General features: G+C 45.2%; 1 protein-coding gene across 2 annotated transcripts in view; it reads left to right on the top strand.

Annotated features, from left to right (window-relative positions):
• The window catches only part of LOC135385588 (pleckstrin homology-like domain family B member 1), a 292,580-nt gene that overhangs the window by 59,201 nt on the left and 213,376 nt on the right, over positions 1–20,003 (top strand). For both annotated transcript variants that reach the window (XM_064614999.1, XM_064614998.1), the window contains 7 exons: positions 758–1,056; positions 9,322–9,447; positions 13,501–13,638; positions 13,856–14,131; positions 16,667–16,777; positions 18,308–18,415; positions 19,722–19,797. In XM_064614999.1, the coding sequence (XP_064471069.1) occupies positions 758–1,056; positions 9,322–9,447; positions 13,501–13,638; positions 13,856–14,131; positions 16,667–16,777; positions 18,308–18,415; positions 19,722–19,797 (1,134 nt within the window). The remainder of the gene's footprint in view (positions 1–757; positions 1,057–9,321; positions 9,448–13,500; positions 13,639–13,855; positions 14,132–16,666; positions 16,778–18,307; positions 18,416–19,721; positions 19,798–20,003) is intronic.

Raw genomic sequence — 20,003 nt, 5'->3', positions numbered from 1 at the left:
AATCTTCTCTGCCGGTCAAACACGGAGAGCTGCCTCGGGACCCAACGGGCACTAACTTTCCGAAACTGGAGGTGTTCATGAATGATAGTGTTCAACGTTCCCACAGAAAGGTCCGTCTTTCGAGCCAGTTCGAGACGTGTTATCCGTCTGTCCTTGAGGATCAGGCGCTCCACAAGTTGGATGTTCTCAGGAACTCTTACACTGGGTCTGAGCCGCCCCGGCCGGATCGTCCTGCACTGATGTACGGCCGTCTTGGAGCCGTTTGCACCACTCAAACGCTTTGCTGCGGCTAAGTGTCTCGTGGCGATACTGAGCCTGAAGTCTTCTGTAAATTTCAGATGACTTTACGCCTTCATTCATGAGAAACTTTATGACAATTTGCTGTTCGATGTGCGCGCTTCCCTCGTTGTCGGCCATCTTGTCCAGCACGTGTCTTCTGTTTTGCACAAACTGTGGACCACCAAGTGGTGAACGCGGAGGCCTGTCGCGTGTGAAAATGACGAAAACGAAGTAGCGCGAGCCATTTGTACACTCAGGAGACAGAAAGTCCCGATTTGACTTGAACACCCCTCGTATATTGCATATAACTATAATACAACTACCAGAAGCAATAATAAATAATTTCTGTCGTCAGCCAAGCATAGGAGGGAACCTTTGGCCAGATCATTTAATTACGTATGCTGTTTTTATGCATCTTGTGCCTTTTTCACTTTGGAGAGCTATGTTTCCTGAATGCTTAGATAGAAAATCTTTGCAGGTGGTTCCTCCAAATCGAGCCCGCGCTCGGAAACAGATGGTACTGTAGGCGTTGCAGACAACGCAGCGCCGCGACCGGCACCTGAGCTGTCCCCTATTATTCCGCCTACAAGTCCAATTGGGTCACCACGTCCCCGAATTCGCACTGTTCCACCAACAGCTGCGGACAGTAACCGTGCTGCTTGGCCATCATTGCAAAATACCTGGACAGACGAAAGCATGCGTCGTCTTCCTGAGCGTGGCGGGTCTCTAAACTTCGGAAAGGGATCTCTGGACAGGCCTCAGGTCCCATTACGGAGGGTGAGGCCCACAACATACTGTTATTGCTAAGCACTTCCCGTTAAAGTCACTGTACCCTTTATGCGCATTTCAGAACATCTGGGTCCGTTTGCATAAGGTTGAGAATGAGTCTCAGACTCATTCTCAATAGCCTTGGCAGTGCATGGAGCACGCGCTCGGTGCGCGTGCAGAAAGCGTACTCAACTTTCATGCAAACGTATCCTGGTCGAGTGTAATGGCGGCATGCTTTGTCGCACGCCCGCTTACGTTCCTCATTTTCTGCCACCGCGTCTGCATCTCCCGCAGCAATGGCGGCACAAGTGCGAGCTGTATACTTGCGCGAAGGAAGCACGCCGCCTAGCTCCGCGGCGTCCGTGTTACAGGACGACGTAGACGTCATCATGCAGACATTTAGATGCTGACACTGAGCGAGCGCGTCCGCCGCCCGAGGTGGTCCGAGGAGGAAAGGTTGCATCGCCAGACTGAGAGGGCCCCCTCTACGATGCCCCCTCTCTCAGTGTGACGCGACCCGGCTTCACCGAGGCGCACTGCTAAACGCGTACGAAACGCGGTAGGGCGGTCCTTGTGCTATGACCGCAGATGATTTGCGTGCGGCGGAACGGCAAACCGGACCATAGGTTGCTATGGGCCTCGTGCAGAAACACGGGTTTCGCCTGCAAAGGCGTTTAGCTCCCGCGCTACGCGCCTCGAATAAACATTCATTCTCATCCCGTCTCTTGGTGTGGCTTGTCCCTTGCTTAGCCGCACAAAAGTCACTGTAGTCTTCGGTACGCCTTTCTGAACATCGAGCCGAGTGTAATGGCGGCACGCTTTGTCGCACGTCGCTTCCTGGCATTAGCGAGTGTTATAGATCGCTACCGGTAGCCCGGTAGGCAACCGCGTCATACCGCACCCTATCAACAGATAAGATTTTGAGTCACGCTCTCTGTCATTGGTTCTGGTAGCCACGGTAAGTTAACGGTGACGTTATCGGCGGTCTACTAACACTCTCTAATAGAGAGTTTTAGTATATCGTACGCTATCGCCTTTGCGAACGGAAGTGATAGCGTTGGTGGTTCTGCGCACGCGCAAGACACAAGCAGAGCTTTGCGCATTGCGCAGAACCACCACGCTATCCCTTACGTACGCAACGGCGACAGCGTACGTTATACCACGGTCACTCAATACTCTTTCTGGTCAGGAAACTCGCGTGAGAACTTCATTTCGGCGGCCGAGCGGCGCGTGGTGGCGCGGCGATCGTTCGGGGGAGACTTTCGTGTCCGCCGGTGCCTGCGCATATGGCTTGCATAGTGTTTCTATGGGTGTTTAGAAGTGTACACCTTTTCTTCCTTTGTGCTTGCGTTTTGAGTGCGTAAGCATAGGTTCTTTTTAAATATCCTTGAAGTTTATTACAATCTTTGCACTCTGTTCGTATGTAAAAATGATCTGCACATACAGGGTGTCCCAGAAAACGTGTCATTGAATTATAATAAAAAAACTACGCCACCTAGAATCATGCGGTCAATAGCATTTGTTCTTATTAGGTTTTATTTTGCCACCTCCTAATGTGAATGTTATGTACTCCAAGTTTAATTATGTAAATATTTGCGAACTGAACTCGGAAATTTGCCAAGTAAAGGTAACTTTTTTACCCCACCAATATGAAGAGCGTGCCGAATTCACTCAAATTCATGATAATTCACAGTGATATTCACGAGCTATCCCATGGGAAAAAATAGGCGAATATCATGCTTTTCGGAGCACCGGACCATAGCGCGCGATGACTTTTTGAGCGCAATCGCTCTCAGTGCGACGAAAGGAGGTTCCGAAGCCAGCCCACAGAGTGATAGTAGAAAAAGTAACAGTTCCTAAAATTGGGAGAGGGAAAGCATTATCCCAGTGAAAGTCGGACGTGATAAGCCGTGCCTGTTTTATCTCTATCTGCGATGTCGGGGAGGGCTGGGTTTCCAACCTCCTTTCGTCGGACTGACTAAGATTGCGCTGAAAAATTCATCGTGCGCTATTCTGTGCGACCTCCGTAGAGCATGATGTTCGGCTCTTTTTTCCGGTGGGATAGCTCCTGAATATCCCTGTCAATTATCATTAATTTGACTAAATTAGACACGCTCTTCACATTGGTGGGGTAAAAAAGTGACCTTTACTAGGCAAATTTCCGACTTAAGCTCGCAAAAATTTACATAATTAAACTTACGTTACACGACATTCACATGAGGAGGTGGCAAAAACCCAGTAAGAACAAATGCCACTGACCGCATGACTCTAGGTGGTGTAGTTTTTTTATTATAATTCAATGACACGTTTTCTGGGACACCCTGTATAAAGGAGACTTCGCCTGATTCGAGCGTGCAGCATTTCGTGATGGCTATATGCTCTTCATGGAAGGGGAGCCCTAACTTGACGAGGACTGAATGAAATTATTTTTTCTTTCTCTTAAAAACAGCGATGACTTGGTTTACGGGAATAAACAGAAAACATTCGCTAATAGCCTTATTGGAGATGTACTGCGATAAGCGTGGTTTTCTGAGCTCCTTCAGGTTGATCACTGGGTGACATGTGTAGCATCAAACACTAAGAACCGTAAAATTTTCAAAGATATATCATTCAACATGATATCAATACAATAACATGTCTTAGGGTACAACTTGGTGGGAAAGATGTAATGCCAAGTCGGCTTAGTAAACAAAGTCCGCTCATACCTATTGGTTTTTGCTGCACCGGAAGCAGGCACGGGGAGGGGTGATTTTTTTCTCTTTTTCTCTATTCATTTTTCTTTTTCCTTTCTGCAATGCGTGAAAAGCTTCTGCGGACCATAAACTACAGACTCTAGAGCCCATTCATGGCATTAGATATAGACCGTTTACAGCAGCCAGTTGCTTCGTGCTCTAATAGATGGCGCCACAGTAGCCACGCCATCGCTTGCCTTCTGCGAGTGCCTGTGTGCCTTTGCCTAGTGTTTCTGACCTTTTTTTGCCGCTGTGCTACAGTTCTGTGCAAAGTCTGGAAAAGCATAGGGACGACTTGTTCCGTGATTCAGTGTACAAACTGTGACAGAGATCTGATTGTGTGGGACAAAGCTGTTTGTTAAATTCACGAGCCGTCGCTATACAAAGACTGCTCTCGTTCGAGGCCTTTTGCAATGCACGGGTTTCCACAAAGAGAGAAAAACAAGCTGATTCGACAACAGTAGGTGTCGAATCTTCAGAGGAAGGATATTTCAAACTGGGAGAGTCAGCGAGGGTAAGTAATGCAGCCCTCAAAGTGGCGCAGCATTTCTGTGTGAACCCCAAACTCCGCTCTAGGCGTTGGCTGCTGATTGTGAGAATAAAATACCCCCATAGTAGCAGGGGTCACGTTCCTTGCAGTTGAACGGTTCCATGTACATGCCTCGTCAGTGCACGAAGCGCCCATTACACTCACGATATTACATTATGAACGTACCCACAACGTAACGTATGCGCAACAAAAGGAGAGGGGGAAAATGCCGAAATATGTAGTAACTCGAGCATAGTGGGGCCGGTCATCTGGGACGCACGAGGACAGAAATACCAGTCTAACTCCAGCAAATGCGCTCACCAGACCGCTGAAGCTTCGGCCAAAGCCTCGTGTCATCTTTCACATGCGGAATTCATTGCAAAAAATTTAAAATCGGAGAAAGCGTCTCTGGGTTGCACCGCTGTACTACGTGCGCCGTGCCAACAGGCAGCCGAAAGAGAAGGCAAGCAGTGGCGCCAAGGTCACGTACGCTAAGATGGCGGCGCCCAGATAACTCTGCTGTAAACGGTCTATAGTGCTAAAAATATATAGTTTCCTTGTCTTCATGCTGAATATGAAGAGAAAGGCTAACACAAGAGATTTTCTCTCCTTCCCCCTGCTTCTCTCTTGCTAGTTTTTTTTTTTTTTTTTTTTTGTTGTTGTTGTTGTTACCAGATACCACCGTGTTGTTCTCGTAAATGTAGTTTTTGGGCAATCTCAAAATTTCCTTCTCGCCTCCCAAATAAAACTCAATTCCACCATTTTAAATAGTGTGTTCAGTGAAATGTCCTGGAACTGATCTGACTCATATGCCGACGCTATCTACAACGCGGTGATAGTGGAGCCATTGAATTTGACATCTGAATCTTGTCAGCCAAATTCTATAGTTGGAAAGCGCTGTCAGGCCACACTTCAGCAAGAAGAAATTCTATCGTGTTAACTTAATAGCCCGGCTTGAATCTTGTTGGAATCGGCAAAGGAACATATCGTTTCCCCCGTAATTACAGAGTATTCGTCCAGACTACATTCAGGAGGCACCAATCATTGTGCCTGCTGGTTTTGTTGTGATCTCTCACAACGACTTTTCCCATCATCTCTTCCCAAAGTATGTAAAAATTGCTCTCTACGATACGTTAAACCTTGTCCATGGCACTGCACCACATCAAAAAACAATGAGTATATTTCCTCGCCGAAAACGATCGAGCCATACAATTTATAGCATGTGTATTCTCCGGCTCTCATACCGCCACACACACACATAAATGGGATGATGATGTGGTGGTTAATTCTCCGCCGTTATGGCGGTACACTGCCCCATTGCGCTTGTGGAAGGGGTGATGATGATTGAAAGGTGTCCTATTAGAGTCCGTCCATCTCATACCGCCAGAGATCATTTTAGATTATTCAAATACAGGGTTTCCATACGTACTTCTTCTGAAGTATTATCTGCCTGCGCTGAAATAGAATCACCTCGTAATTCTATCTCTGTTCAAGTTGCAACAAACTGCCACGAGGAAAACAAGAAAATCACGAGTTTGGAAAGTTTCGCTCTCACGCAATAACTACGGAAAGCGTCGTTAGCTTACCATGTATCACTTGATTGAGTGATTGTGCAACAAAATGCAATAATATGTTTCTAGACCAACATATTATTGCACTTCTAGACCACCATTGAGAGCCACGAGTGAGAGAAAAATGAAAATTTTCCCTGTCAAAGAAAGACAACAACGAAAGTTGCAATATACGCGGCAAATCTGCAAGTTTACGTTCACTGAACTGAAATGTGCCGGCTCAAATCATGAGTCGCTTCGAAAATTAATTGTTTCTGCTATGAACACGAAATGAACTTTAAAAAGTAGCTTATCAAATATTCCCTGAAAACAGGCAGTGCTGCGGAAACATCGTCTGCTCCACGAGGGTTTCTCCCCCCGAACGACGCGATCGTCCCAAGCGGGAGCAATTGTTCCTAAGTGACCTAGTCTATTGTATTCGAGCGGAGTTTCCTGACCAGGAAGAGTATTGAAGGACCGTGGTTATACTAAAACTCACTATTAGTAAGAAGGAAGGGGGTTGCCTCAGGACAGAAGCCGCCGATATTTCGAATAGAGACTGTTCTTCTTCTTGGCACCGTCCTCATCATTGGCATGGTATTTAAAGGGTTAGGTGTGACGTGTTTAAAGGTTCATGCGAATTGTGGGTCAACACGGCCGGAGTGAATGGCTGCTTTGTTAGAGTGTGGAGGGGATTATGTGAAAGGATAATTCCCTCCACACTCTACCAAAGCAGCCATTCACTCCGGCCGTAGAAGCCCGTGCGGACCTTTTCTTCCCTCCGGGCTGTTGACCCACAATTGGCATGAACCTTTAAACACGTCACACCTAACCCTTTAAATACCATGCCAATGATGAGGACGGTGCCCAGAAGAAGAACAGTCTCTGTTCGAAATATCGGCGGCTTCTGTCCTGAGGCAACTCCCTTCCTACATCTCTACCGGTTCGCTGGATTTCTACCCATCTACGTTCACTATTAGTGGGTTTTAGGAAATCGTAAGCCCCCTCCGATTCCGACTCCGTATCGCTGTTAGTCAATCAGATATCAGCAACATGATGTCATCCACCACAAAGGAATCAGGCGATTGGCTTATCATGTTTTCGGAAACGTTATCGTGAAACTTCTACGTTTTCCTGAAACTCCCTATTATCGGCCGCACCGCGCTTACGTTCCTCATTTTTGTTCACTGCGTCAGCTTCTCCGGCACATCTGCGAACTCTACAGTTACGCGAATGCACCGTGCGCACGCAGGCACCGCGCAAACTCTGCGGCGTTCGTGTTCCCAGACGACGTGGACGACATCACGTGGGACACGCTGTGCAGACACTGAGCGACCAGCGGGATTGCCAAGTGGGTAAAAGCGTCCGCTTGTTGGTGGTACCCAAGGTTGTGCGGAAGATTAGGAGGTGGTGGGTTCGAATCCTACCACCGGCTGTGCCGTCTAAGGTTTTCCCTGGGTTTTTCGGCAGACTTTACAGACGGATGTCGACACAGTTCCCCTGAAGTGGGCCCAAGGCGCACACCAACCCCACTGTCTCCCACATCTTCCTGCTGTCCTCTGTCCATCTGCCCATGTCTGTACGCCGCTCACAGCCACAGCTGCTTCGTGACGCTAACAGATCACTGAAAAGAAGCACACATTACCCAAGCAGCACAATGTACTGAAAGTCGAGTGCAGCAGGGGTGCACGGGTAAGTGAAAGACCTTGAACAGACTCGTGAAACTAAAGAACACTGATAAGACACATACCGTCCACCCCTGCTGCACTCGACTTTCAGTACATTGTGCTGCTTGGGTAGGGAGTTCTAGCACATCGGAAGCGTTCTTCGGAAGGAGGAAGCTGTCAAATCCAAGACCAGCAACGTGACAGCCACATCAAAGGAATAAAGTGCTAGGCGTATCAACTCTTCGGAACCGTTATCGCAAATACCTTCCAATCTGCTAAATCTCTTCTAATCTCCAATCCCTCTATATCTCCCTACTGAACCGGCGCCGCGATAAACAAACAAACGAGGGGGAGCAGTGTCACGCGACGCGGACACGGAGCCCCCAAAACTCGGTTAAAGAAATGATACTATCGCATTTAAAACTGATCATGTGAAACGTGATATACAAGGTGTTTCACCTAAAGTGATAAAAAATTCCAACTGGCGACGTACTCGACGGAGAATTGTGGGACTTTCGGCCTTCTGGCACCTTCTGGAAACTTTTGCTGCCCTTTAGGAAGGCTTTGGACACTTTTTAATTGAGGGAAATTTATTTTTTTCAATCGAACTTTGAAAATTGCGAAGCCAAGCTCACTTTTTTTTAAAAAGAAATATGAAGTGCTCCACGGGTAACCGCAGGCCAAACAAACACTAAGCACAGTATAGCAACAGCAATAGCAGAAAAAAATTAGTAAAAGTGCTGCTTTAGCCCCGCCTGCTTGATCGTCGCAAAATAGCGCGCGCGAAAGGTGCGGAGGAAGTGTCCCCGCCTCTTGTTTTTCCTTATTTCCAATGCTTTGACCTTGATACTGGTGACAACTGTCTTATCACAAAGAACTCACGAGATAGGTCCCTGTTTCATTCACATTTGCCAGTCACAAAAAAAAAAAAAAGGGATTTATCTGGGAAGCTACTTCCGATAAAACTGCTGTCCGCCGAACCAAGGTCAAAGCGCTAAAATCAGCAAAACAAAAGAAGGAGGGACACTTTCTCCTATCGCCGCACCTTTCACGCGTGCTTTTTTGCGACAATCAAGCAGGAAGGGCTAAAGCAGCACTTTTACTAATTTTTTGCGACTATTTCTGTTGCTATACTGTGCGTAGTTTTTTTTGGGTCTGCGCTTATCCGTGGAGGACTTCATATTTCTGTAAAAAAAAGTGAGGTTGGCTTGGCAGTTTTCAAAGTTCGATTGAAAAAATAAATTTCTCTGAATTAAAAATTATCCAAAGCCTTCCTAAATGGTGTCAAAAGTTTCCAGAAGGTAATCGCCGAAAGTCCCACAATCCTCCGGCGAGTACGTCACCAGTTAGAATTTTTTGGCGCTTCAGGTGAAACACCCTGGATAAACACAGTGTACAGCCAGGGGCGGATCCAGGCCCCCCCCCCCCCCCCCCGAGACATACCGCTACCCCCATTCCGGCAGATTTTCCTGCCGTACACTCCGTTTTCCGCACACGCCGCACGGTGGCGTTCCTTTACAGCCTGCTAAGCTTCGCAACATGTAGATCATAAATAAAGTTCTGGTGTGAAATGAAAGCGCAGCAGCTCGCCGTGTTACATGGCGACCCCCCCCCTGAGGATCTTCCCTGGATTCGCCCCTGTGTACAGCACATGCAACTGATTAGTTGCATTGTACCGAGTTCATAAGTTTGCTCGTTGCCGCTGCTGTATGTGCATTTGTTTTTCCAACTTGTGCCCATCTTTCTTATATGGTCACATGCTCTGGTATAGCAGGATCTTTAATGCTGTGTTACAGGCAAGGTCTACTTCAGACGACATGAGCCTCCTGAGGAGGCAAAGGGAAGGGTCTCTTCATCAGATCGCAAAACTGAAGACTGATATTATCACACTGGAAGCTCGTGTCAGTGAAGGAATGCGAGAGGTGAGGACATGGACTGTTGAAAGGTTATAGTCCTCATCCACTGACCTTATGTTTAAACCTACCCGAATTACCCCATCCACTGAGCAATCGTCAGACGCTGCCAAGTGCAGTGTCCACCATCATTTCTCTTTATAAAAATGTCACATTACCAGTGGTGATATACATTTGGATGCTTCATTCCTCATTGACACAAATAGAGTATAACTGCATGGATACAGTTGGGTGCTTATTTGACATTTGCTGAAGACTTGAGTTATTAGGAAATGTCTGTATCATTCAGGAGATACCGTGTATTATCGGATATTGCTCGAGCAACACTGTACAGAATTGACTCAAGAAAGCAGAATTATTTGGTAGCTTACTACATCCTTCATAGTGGGTGTATAATTTCATGTGCAAATATACATGGTGTTGGCCATGGAACAAGAACTCCACCTGCTTATTAGAGCTTTCTACGTTTGCTTTTTCTCTCGTGTACTGAAGACAGTGAAGCACTCAATTAAGAATTATTAAAATGTTTGCTGCTTTGGAATAGTGAACTACTAAAGCATTTTTTATAGCAAGGGAGCTACAGCAACCTTGTATGGTAGATTGTGTTGAAAGTGTTTTAATTCTGCTGCTTGGGAACTTGTTTTTGTTTCTAGTCACTTTGCTTTGGCTGTCATATAGGGTATAAAAGGAAAGTAGGAACCATTTAAAATTTGTGTGTAGTGTCAAATGTGAAGAATATCCTGTAACTGTATAACACTCTGCCATATGAATATCTTAATTTTCAAAAAGTTTAGTACGAGGGGTGTTCAAGTCAAACCGGGACTTTTCATTTTTCGCAAAAGTAAAGTTAACTTACAGGCGAGAAATTAGTTTTAATTTTCAAGGTAATCTCCAGCTGCACTAATGCACTTGACCCAGCGTGTCACGAGGGCTTGGATGCCAGCAGCGTAGAAATCCTTACCGGCGCGTAGCAGCCATGATCGGACCGCATTCTTGACCTCGCCGTCGCAGCTGAAGTGGCGGCCCCCAAGGAACGCCTTCAATGGCCCGAAGAGATGGAAATCAGTGGGGGCGAGGTCGGGACTGTAAGGGGGATGTGGCAGCAACTCCCACCCAAGTTCCTGTAAGGTGCGTGTCGTGAGATGCGCGGTATGCGGGCGTGCATTGTCCTGTAGGAGGAGGACTCCTTTGGTGATGAGGCCCGGCCGGTTTTGCTTCAGTGCCTTATGCACATCCTTGAGAACCTGGCAGTAATATGCACTGTTGATGGTGGTACCACTGGTCAGAAAATCAACATGAACAACGCCAGCCTCGTTCCAGAAAACCGTTGCCATGACCTTACCCGCAGACGGGGTGCTTCGGAACTTCTTGGGAGCTGGTGAGCCCGGATGTCCACTGTTTTGTGTGTTTAGACTCTGTAGTGAAATGCTGCACCCACGTTTCATCGCACATGATGATTCGATCAAGGAACAGCTGTCCTTCAGTGTCGAAATTGTACCTTAGCTCTTGGGAGATTTCCAGTCTTCTCTGCCGGTCAAACACGGAGAGCTGCCTCGGGACCCAACGGGCACTAACTTTCCGAAACTGGAGGTGTTCATGAATGACAGTGTTCAACGTTCCCACAGAAAGGTCCGTTCTTTCGAGCCAGTTCGAGACATGTTATCCGTCGGTCCTTGAGGATCAGGTGTTCCACAAGTTGGATGTTCTCAGGAGCTCTGACACTGGGCTCTGAGCCGCCCCGGCCAGGACCTTTCTGCACAGATGTACAGCCGTCTTGGAACCGTTTGCACAACTCAAACGCTTTGCTGCGGCTAAGTGTATCGTGGCCATACTGAGCCTGCAGTCTTCTGTGAATTTCAGATGAATTTACGCCTTCATTCACGAGAAACTTCATGACAATTCGCTGTTCGATGTGCGCACTCACCTCGTTGTCGGCCACCTTGTCCAGCACATGTCTTCTGTTTTTCACAAACTTTGGACCACCACGTGGTGAACGCGGAGGCCTGTCGCATGTGAAAATGACGAAAAAGAAGTAGCGTGAGCCATTTGTACACTCAGGAGACAGAAAGTTCCGGTTTGACTTGAACACCCCTCATATATTATGTGTTTCACACCGTGCATTTATTGTTTTGTGCTAAAGCTGAAGTGCTTCATTTGTGAACACATCAAAGGGCAATGAATATACTCATGGTAACCTGCCCCATCATTTCAGCATCACATATTTGAAGAAGACATGTTCAGTAAAAACACGTCTTTTTGGCCCCCAATGTGCAAAGTAGTGACAGTAATAGCTGTATCATCTTCGCGCAATGAGGCAGTGTTTTCACGATTGTCTTCACCACACACATGGGGTGCATTCGAATAGTGATGCATCACACTCCGTCACAGTGTGCGTCATATGTAGAGATGCAAAATTTCTGGAAATTTTGGATTGCTCGAAAAAAAAACATTTTTTTCCGGGGGGTTTTCCGAAAAATTTAAAAAAATGGAAACAAACGCGGTTAGTGCTGAGTCGAAGCATTGCCGGCCAAGCCACAGCATACAATGAGCTAGAAACTTTAGTAGTGTTCACCCTCTAGGCATAAATGCAGAGCAGAGCATCCCATGAGACTGCTTTCTACTCAGCGATAGGTAATTGGAACAACCCGTCCACTCCGACCAGAACTCCAACACTATGTGAACGCGATGGCGATCGCTTGGAGCAGCCAGACGGAGGTCTAAGTTGGTGGTTGTTGGCGGATTAGAGGCACCTAAGGCACTGTTTTAGGGTTGGAACGCATGGAAGGCACGAAAATTAACATTTTTAAATTTTGTCGCCTGGAAATTTTGGGCAATTTTTCCAGAGACGAGGAAAAAAACGAAAGAGAACTGTTTTTTTCCCCCAAATTTTCGGTTTCTTTCCGGAGTTTCGCATCTCTAGTCATATGTGCGCCTTCAGACCAATGTATTTGAATGAGCAGCCTGAGCACCGGTACATGCGCCACCTGCTGCTGTTTGTCTGCAATGTATATTTAATAAAGAGACTACCGAGAATGCATAGCATGAGGTGCAAGAGTGGAACCAGCCATAATAGTGGACAACAATTTCTCTTACTTCAACATGGACACCAAAGAAATTATGTAATTTTTATTGTTAATTTCATTGTTTAATTAATTGTCTAATTGTTCTGCAAATTTAATTGTTAATTTTTTAAAGTGTTAATGCATATCTAACGTGACACACTAAACTTATGCCACTACAAACACCTTCACGGTATGCCGCCATTTGTTCAAACAAAACAGCCGCCGCAAACTGTCATCTGCTAAATTTTTCAACGAGCACGCCCTCCTCCGAAAATCAGCACAAGCTCGAAGAGCACTTGACGAAGTCCGCATCGCAGGAGACTTCCCACAGTGCACCTTTTGTGACGCAAATGTGCGCCTGTGGAGAACTTCAGGTGACGCACCATTATGGCGGCACTTCTGGTACGCGGTGGTGCATCTCAGACTATTCGAACGCACCCTTCGACAACTGTTTTCACATTTGCTTTATTCAAGGAGCGATAACAGACCTTTATGATCAGTAAAGTATGTCGGGAAGGTGAGGCTCTGCGACTTCGTGAAAATGTTCTCGCGTTCTATTCACTTCTACTGTGCAGCTTCTCGTTGGGCTTCACTTTGTGTGACAACAGTGGCACACTGTAGTTTCCACTCTCGCTCTTCAGGTGACATCAGCACTTTGCGTGGCCGCTCCATTGTGAAGAGTCTAGTACAATGCTGACAAGCGCACCGGCCAGTGGCGGTGCTGCAAGTGGTATGATGTCATGTGTGTGTGTGACGTGATTGGTGGCATCCACTGTACCACGTCATGTTGTGATGTCGTTGCGCGGTTACATCATTTCGTTTCTGTTACACTAGTCATAATCACCAATGCCGCTAAACCTCCACGATAGAGGAGCTCTCGCTGTAAAATTTTTAAGTATTATGTGATTATCCTTTGAGTCAGGTGTCCTTTATTCTTCTAAAACATGTATTGCTTCATGCGCTTGTGCAAATGTGTTTCTTGGTTATTCATTTTGCACAGCTTGAACTAGAGCACGCCTTGGTGACTGGAGAGCTGAGCGATGCACAGGGCTGCCAGAAGGAGGACCTATTGGCTCTCGAAGAGCTGCAACAGGAAGAGATGATGCTGACACGGCGCAGGGAACATGACAGAGAGCAGGTAGGTTGTTATGTTTTGAGCTCAATAGACACATGGTCATTATTACATGATTATCATAATAATCACACAGTGGAGTAGTACATGTACAATATCTGATTCTTGTTCTTCCACATATCTTTCTTCCATTTGCATAGCTACCTACATACACTGCAGTAAAATGTTTTGTTACTATGTGGCTGCTTTGAAAATATAACATCGGTTGCTATTCTTGTTCCAGGAACGTCTTGAATTAGAATCGCATGAGAATCGCATTGCCCACTGGGAGCAAGTGCAACACGCCTTGCTAGCAGAGCTAACAACGAACAGCCGTGGACGTTCACGTAGTGAGGTGGAGCAGGAGTATCGCTGTGCTCTAGAAGCCTTGGAAGCTGAACGGAGGGCATATGAGGACATAGAGTTTGGTCAGCTGGAACAAGATGCTCACATGGAAGAGGAACGAGAAGCCGTCCTTTTACGCTCTCATACACTACGTGATGCCCTAAGGGAAAGGCAGGTTAGTAAGACGTGGAGGTCACAGGAGCCGAGTGATTTTTTCTGACTTCTTGGAGTCATAAAATCAATCTGAATTTTTCGTGTAATGCAAAAATTCGCGTTTTGTCCAAATTGTTTGTGTGAGAGTCAGAGGCTTCGCAAGCTGTCAATGTCAGCCTGACTATGGTGGAACATGAGCAAATTTCCACAAGGGTAGGTCACTGGGCTACACAATGACAAGTGCTGTGATTGCAGTGGTTAGGACTGCCTTCAACATTAACGTGTTTTCGCAGCTTCTCATCGTTTGCACAACTCAAGCTTCCATGTTTTAGAGTTAGTAGCCAGCTTGCCGCTTTGTCGGAACAAGTGAAAGCACTGTTGATGCATGATATATTATATATAAGGTCCCGGGTTTTCCGCGATTCCTCGAAATTTCGGAATCCTTCGTTTGGCACGGAATTTCACGGAATCCTTTATTTTAGGGGTGTGCGGATACTCGAGTTCTCGGATTCGAATCTAATATCAATCACTCGAAGTATTCGATTTGCGAATCGAATACCCAATATTCGGGATTCCGAATACTATTCGACTATACGGTGAATATAACACCTTTCGAAAGCGGGCTTCCCCAGGGCATGTATTGTAAACTCCTTCCTATAAAGTTCCTATAAACTCTGTAGATGCTGTAAGACATTTCAGCAGGTATAAAATGATTTGCACGCAACAGACCGCATCACAGGAGAAGACAAGATATCATGTACGTAATGCTGAGCCACGACAGTGCTTTGAATCTGTGATTTTATAAAATATTTTTTGTTCCCACATTATCCTCGAAAATGTAATATTTCCTGTTCCAAGCAGCCATTGACTCCTTGCAGTGGAAAATCATGGAGTTTACAAGTCTGTGCCGCAGAATTTTGAATTTGCTGCAGCAGGAAACCAGGGCCTTAATTATGTATGTGTTGTCAGTGGCCCCGAGCACATTGTCGATGCCACCGGTAGTGAAAAGTGGCGAATATCATCATCCTGAGACTCTGAAATGATGTCTCATCCTCATCATCTCATCCACGTTTACATCTAGCATGCCAGCCACCACAGCGTCTTCCCCACTTGATGTTGAGCATGATATAAGAAACTTGTGTAATGAAATTCATATTATGTTCCACTTATTACTCTCTATAATTATTTCATATTATACCCATCCGAAATCTTCTGGCATAGCACGTTTGAAGCAGTGCAGTTGTGAGTGCATTGTGCAGTGCTGCCCTTTTGTGATGTGCTGATGTGGTAGCAAAGCTGGTCTCAAACACCCCAGGCAGAGAAACAGCACAAGCAGGTTGACTGTGTTCAATGGCCCCTGCTCATCTTTGAGAGTCACATGACATGGTGGCAAACTTGCATGCCTTTCATTAGCTATGCTCCAATCCAGTCTTGTTGTTTCCCAACGTCGTTTTCCGTAGGATATGACGAGTCAATTCATTTCTTGCAACTTCTTCGGTGTGAATTTGTGACATTATTACTTTAGCGGGAGAAAGGTTGACTTGGGATCTTTTAGGATCCTCGCTCATAACAACCTGCACGTCAAGCTTACACGATGAAGAAGACTGACAAACACAAAACAGCTCAAGCCAGCAAGAACCTTTACTTCACACAGAACTAGAAATATCTAAACACTAGCTGTGGGAAATTGAGGGAAATGGGCTCACGCCAAACGAGTCACAAAAAGGAATGCAACAGAATTTGGGAAATCGGGCCAACCTAAGCAGTTTCGAAAAGCTTCTTCAAGGACTGGTGTACTTGCACCTATGCCTCGTTAACACAATGTCCAACCGACTAAATAGCCATTGCCTCCCTATGCAAATGTTTTCTTGTTGACTGTTGCCTGCCAAACATGGACGTTTCACTCCAAAGGTGCTTACAGTTTTGAGAAACTCTCAAATATGCTGCTAAGTTTGAATGTGAATTTTTCTTATGTTGACCCAGTCTTTTATTTAAAATTAAACTATATTTCAATTGGCATCAAATCTTTCGTGGTGGCAATGGCTTACGTATGTAAAAGCAAGAAGTCTGAATTTTTGGAATCTGAAAAATTTGTTAGTTTGTGTAAAACACCTTTAGTGCTCAGTAAAAATCGAGTGTTCTCATCCTTAATACTCATCCAGGTGGCCAGACGTTCAGTTGCCGGGAACAGTTTGGTATTATTGAAGTTCTGTGAAGGGGTTGTGACACCTCACCCCAAGTTATGCCAGACAAATGTAAAATACATTTATGTGCACTGATGTAAACCTACATTCCAACTTTTATAGCAAGCGGGGCAGTGTACTTGTATAAGCTTGGGCCCGGGAATATTAAAACTCATCCAGCTCTGACATCATGGAAGGCAGTGAGGTGGCCACGGGCAAACTCTTGAGCTCTCGAGAACCAATCGGAATGGTTGAGGCAAACTTCCGTTATGTCAAAGGATAGTTCTTTTTTCCTCGATACTCTGACAATGCCTATATGACGCACATATAAATGCACATTTTCTTGTGACATTTTTAACATTTTTACATTTCAGATCAAGATTAGAGAGTTGATGGAACAACAGAAAGCTATAGCCATGCAAATTGAACAGGAAAAATCAATCTCAGCGCTAGACAAGCAGTTGATCCAGACTGAGCTCACACGAGTAAGTTCGCCTCTTACATTGCATTTTAGAATACAAGTCCGTCCGTCTGTCTGTCTGTCCTGTGGTTGAGAAATGTTTAGCATCATACATTCAGCAACTGAAAATTTTATTCAGCTTCCTTTAAATACCCTAATTCACAATAACCTTTTGGGATGTGCACAAACATAATGATTTTGTTGTAGATTTTTCACACCTGTCCATAGCAACTTCTTTTTCTGCTTGCGAGCTCTGTGAGCAGCTGAGAACAGATGGCACACCTCAGTGTGCCACAAACTGGATCTCATACTTCGGAGTGCAGGAAGCAGTACTGGGTTCCTCTGTGATGATCTCTGCCAGCATTTACACATCTAGCATGTCCAGTATGCCGAGTTTCTATCACAAAACAGGTTGAAATTGAAAGACTGCATGATATGGGTGGCATTCACTGTAACATGATGATTGGCCGCTCATTGTAACATCACGTGACGAAAATACGATGCGTAGGCTGCTGTTATCGAAGTACAGCAGTGGACCGATTTTTCGGATGCCGTTTTTTCGAACGTGCTCGATTATTTAGATGCTGTCACACCCCCGAGTTCACATCGAGAATGCTGTCGGTCGCCCCACAGAGTTAATGGAAAACAGCGCCTGAAATTTCGGATGCCGTACATTTTGTTGCTCGAGTTTTCGGACTTCATCAGGCATGTGAATGCTGCCCCCAGCAAGCAGCACCGAGCAAGCCAACTGCACCACCGCAAATTATCACCACCATTTTGGATATTATCTGTATCCTCGATATCATCTCAAATTGCATCCTGCGGTATAAAACTGCTGGCTGGAGGGTATCGTTTGGCAAGTGCTTGATGGATCGAATAGCGAGACCAACTTTGAGGATGACGTGCAGGATACGGTGCGGCCGTCGAACTCTCACCTGAGGAAGGCGGTACTTTCGTTGGTGTATTATGATGAAATGAGGCACAGAAACAGAAGAATGTTCATCAACAGTACATTGACAAGGCTCCACAGAACTGAATAAAGTACAAGAGTGAATAAAGTAGTCCTTTTTTTCAGTCAGATTCGTTTTTCACTACTCCATTATTCAGACTTTTGCGCTATACTTGTCGAGTCGGTCGGCGACTCTATGACAGACAAGATGCCAATGTTTGGTTGCTCAGTAACAAAAAAGAAACTGATTTGTACAGAGCTTCCGAAACACAGGGAAATGAGTATATTGGGTAGCTTTGCACATAAAGTGGGTAAGCCTGTAGCTGTGGAAAAGAGGAAGTTTTACGGCCAGATGGTTGAGTGACGGTTTTAAATCTTGAAGCAAAATCTTGAAGCATTGCTGTGTTGTGCTTCCACAGTGGTCACTGTTATTGTTGTTGTATTTTCTCTTCGATACCAAAGGTATGGGGCTGATGATCAGACAAGTTCATCTGCTACTAATTGTGTTTTGCTTGAGAGATAAGATATCACATGACTAGATACAGCATAAGATATTCTCGAGGGCTGCTCAGAATAAGTTCTAACAGACTGGCGGCTCTGCTATAGGAACAGCGGAAGCTTGATGCCTTGGACCAGCAGCTGAGAGATCTCATGCCTCTGAAAAGCTCAACACATGTAGTGGATGACAGCAGCTCGTCCTCGGACTCAGAATGTGTAAGGAACTGTATTCTTTGCCAGTAGATGAACTAAAATGCAGTTGAATGGCACCTCAATTTTACTGGTTTACAGGTATTTGGGTTTATAAATGATTATATCTTTGTATCGCTAGCACACTTGATCCCGTTCACAACGCTGTTGACAAGGGCACGTAACTTGATCGTCTACTGTACTAGAGTATCATGATGTACGAGCTCTCGTGCAGTTGCCAGCCGAAGTTACGTTAATGAAGGTGTACTTGTAATAGTAGCCCAAGTAAAAGATTAGTGAATATGCATGTTTGCTGAAGAATGAAGATATTTTAGTCTGAGGCAGACTTGTAGTACATTTAAGTTACGTATCTTAAATACTTTGGCGACTAACTTGGTATCTTGCAAATAGCTTCAATGGTCAGTATTTAGTCAGTGTAGTTAGTAGTCTGTCTTAAATACTTTGAGGATACTTCTTTGTGCATGACACGGAGGTTGAACGAAAGATTCTCTTTTCTCTGGGTAATGCACTTCGTGCTGTATATATGCTTTAGTGTCTGGGATATTGGGGACATCCATGTCTCTCTTGGGAAGGAGAGGCATGCAGCGCTTTGGGTTTGGGAGCGTGCTGGAGAAGAGGTGTTGTCCTGAAGGGTACGCAGGTAAACCATTGAGACCCCTATCAGGCAGGATAGAAGACCTGTTCCGAAAGCCGTAGCGAGAGAGGACACATTAAATATTAATAACTGTTTATGAGGTTGAACGATAAGGAGGAATACGACAGTAAGTTCCATCGTTTCTCTAGAGCAATTGTTCAGTATTGGTGGTAATGTGTTTAAAAAAACCAGGGCAGGCTATCGGATAGTCATTTTGAAAAGCAGTTGTTCCTGCGAGATAATAATGCTATTTAGCAACGCCATTTTCAACTTCACGCTCTTCATGTTTCCTTGATAGCGAATTCCAACAGTGACATCAAAGTATCTTGAAAGTAACGAGTTAGTTTTGAGAGTATTTAATACTCTATCTGAAATACTTTTAAAGATTGGGTATTTAGTACTCTACTCAGTTACTTTTTTTGCCTGGTACTCAGTAACTTAACTTAAATATTTTTGTGAGTATGTACCTTGTACAAACCTGGTCTCAAGTAGCCTTGTGTCACATTTTTAAAAGCGTATTCAGTGGGAAGGTTAACTCCACACTGAGGCTTTGTAACTTTGCAAATCTCTTGTCCCCCACCAAGTCTTTAATCCTGTAGGCTGGAATATCGTGGATCATATATGTTTCTTTTCTATTTCTTATGCTTTTGCACTCCATATGGTGTTTTTGCTCTTTAGGACACCGTCTTCAAGCCTGCTACCCAAAGTCACTGGAACAATATTCACCTACACATGGACTCATTGAGAATACCTGGTAACTTCAGAATCTTACTTCTCATTCTTACACCATAACTAAACTGCTAGCAACAACAGTTGCATTTCACTCTTGTGCCTATTGACACTCTTTGATATAAGCATAAAAAAAGTTGATGGGATTGTAAAGTCACCTTTGGTAATTTAACAACTTGCATATTTCAACAGTTCCCATTATGGTAACTATGGCACCTTTTGACAGTATAT

Source organism: Ornithodoros turicata, chromosome 2 (assembly GCF_037126465.1).
Source record: "Ornithodoros turicata isolate Travis chromosome 2, ASM3712646v1, whole genome shotgun sequence".
NCBI lineage: Eukaryota > Metazoa > Arthropoda > Arachnida > Ixodida > Argasidae > Ornithodoros > Ornithodoros turicata.
Note: the sequence above shows the minus strand (reverse complement) of the source record. Positions and strands in the feature narration are given on the sequence as shown.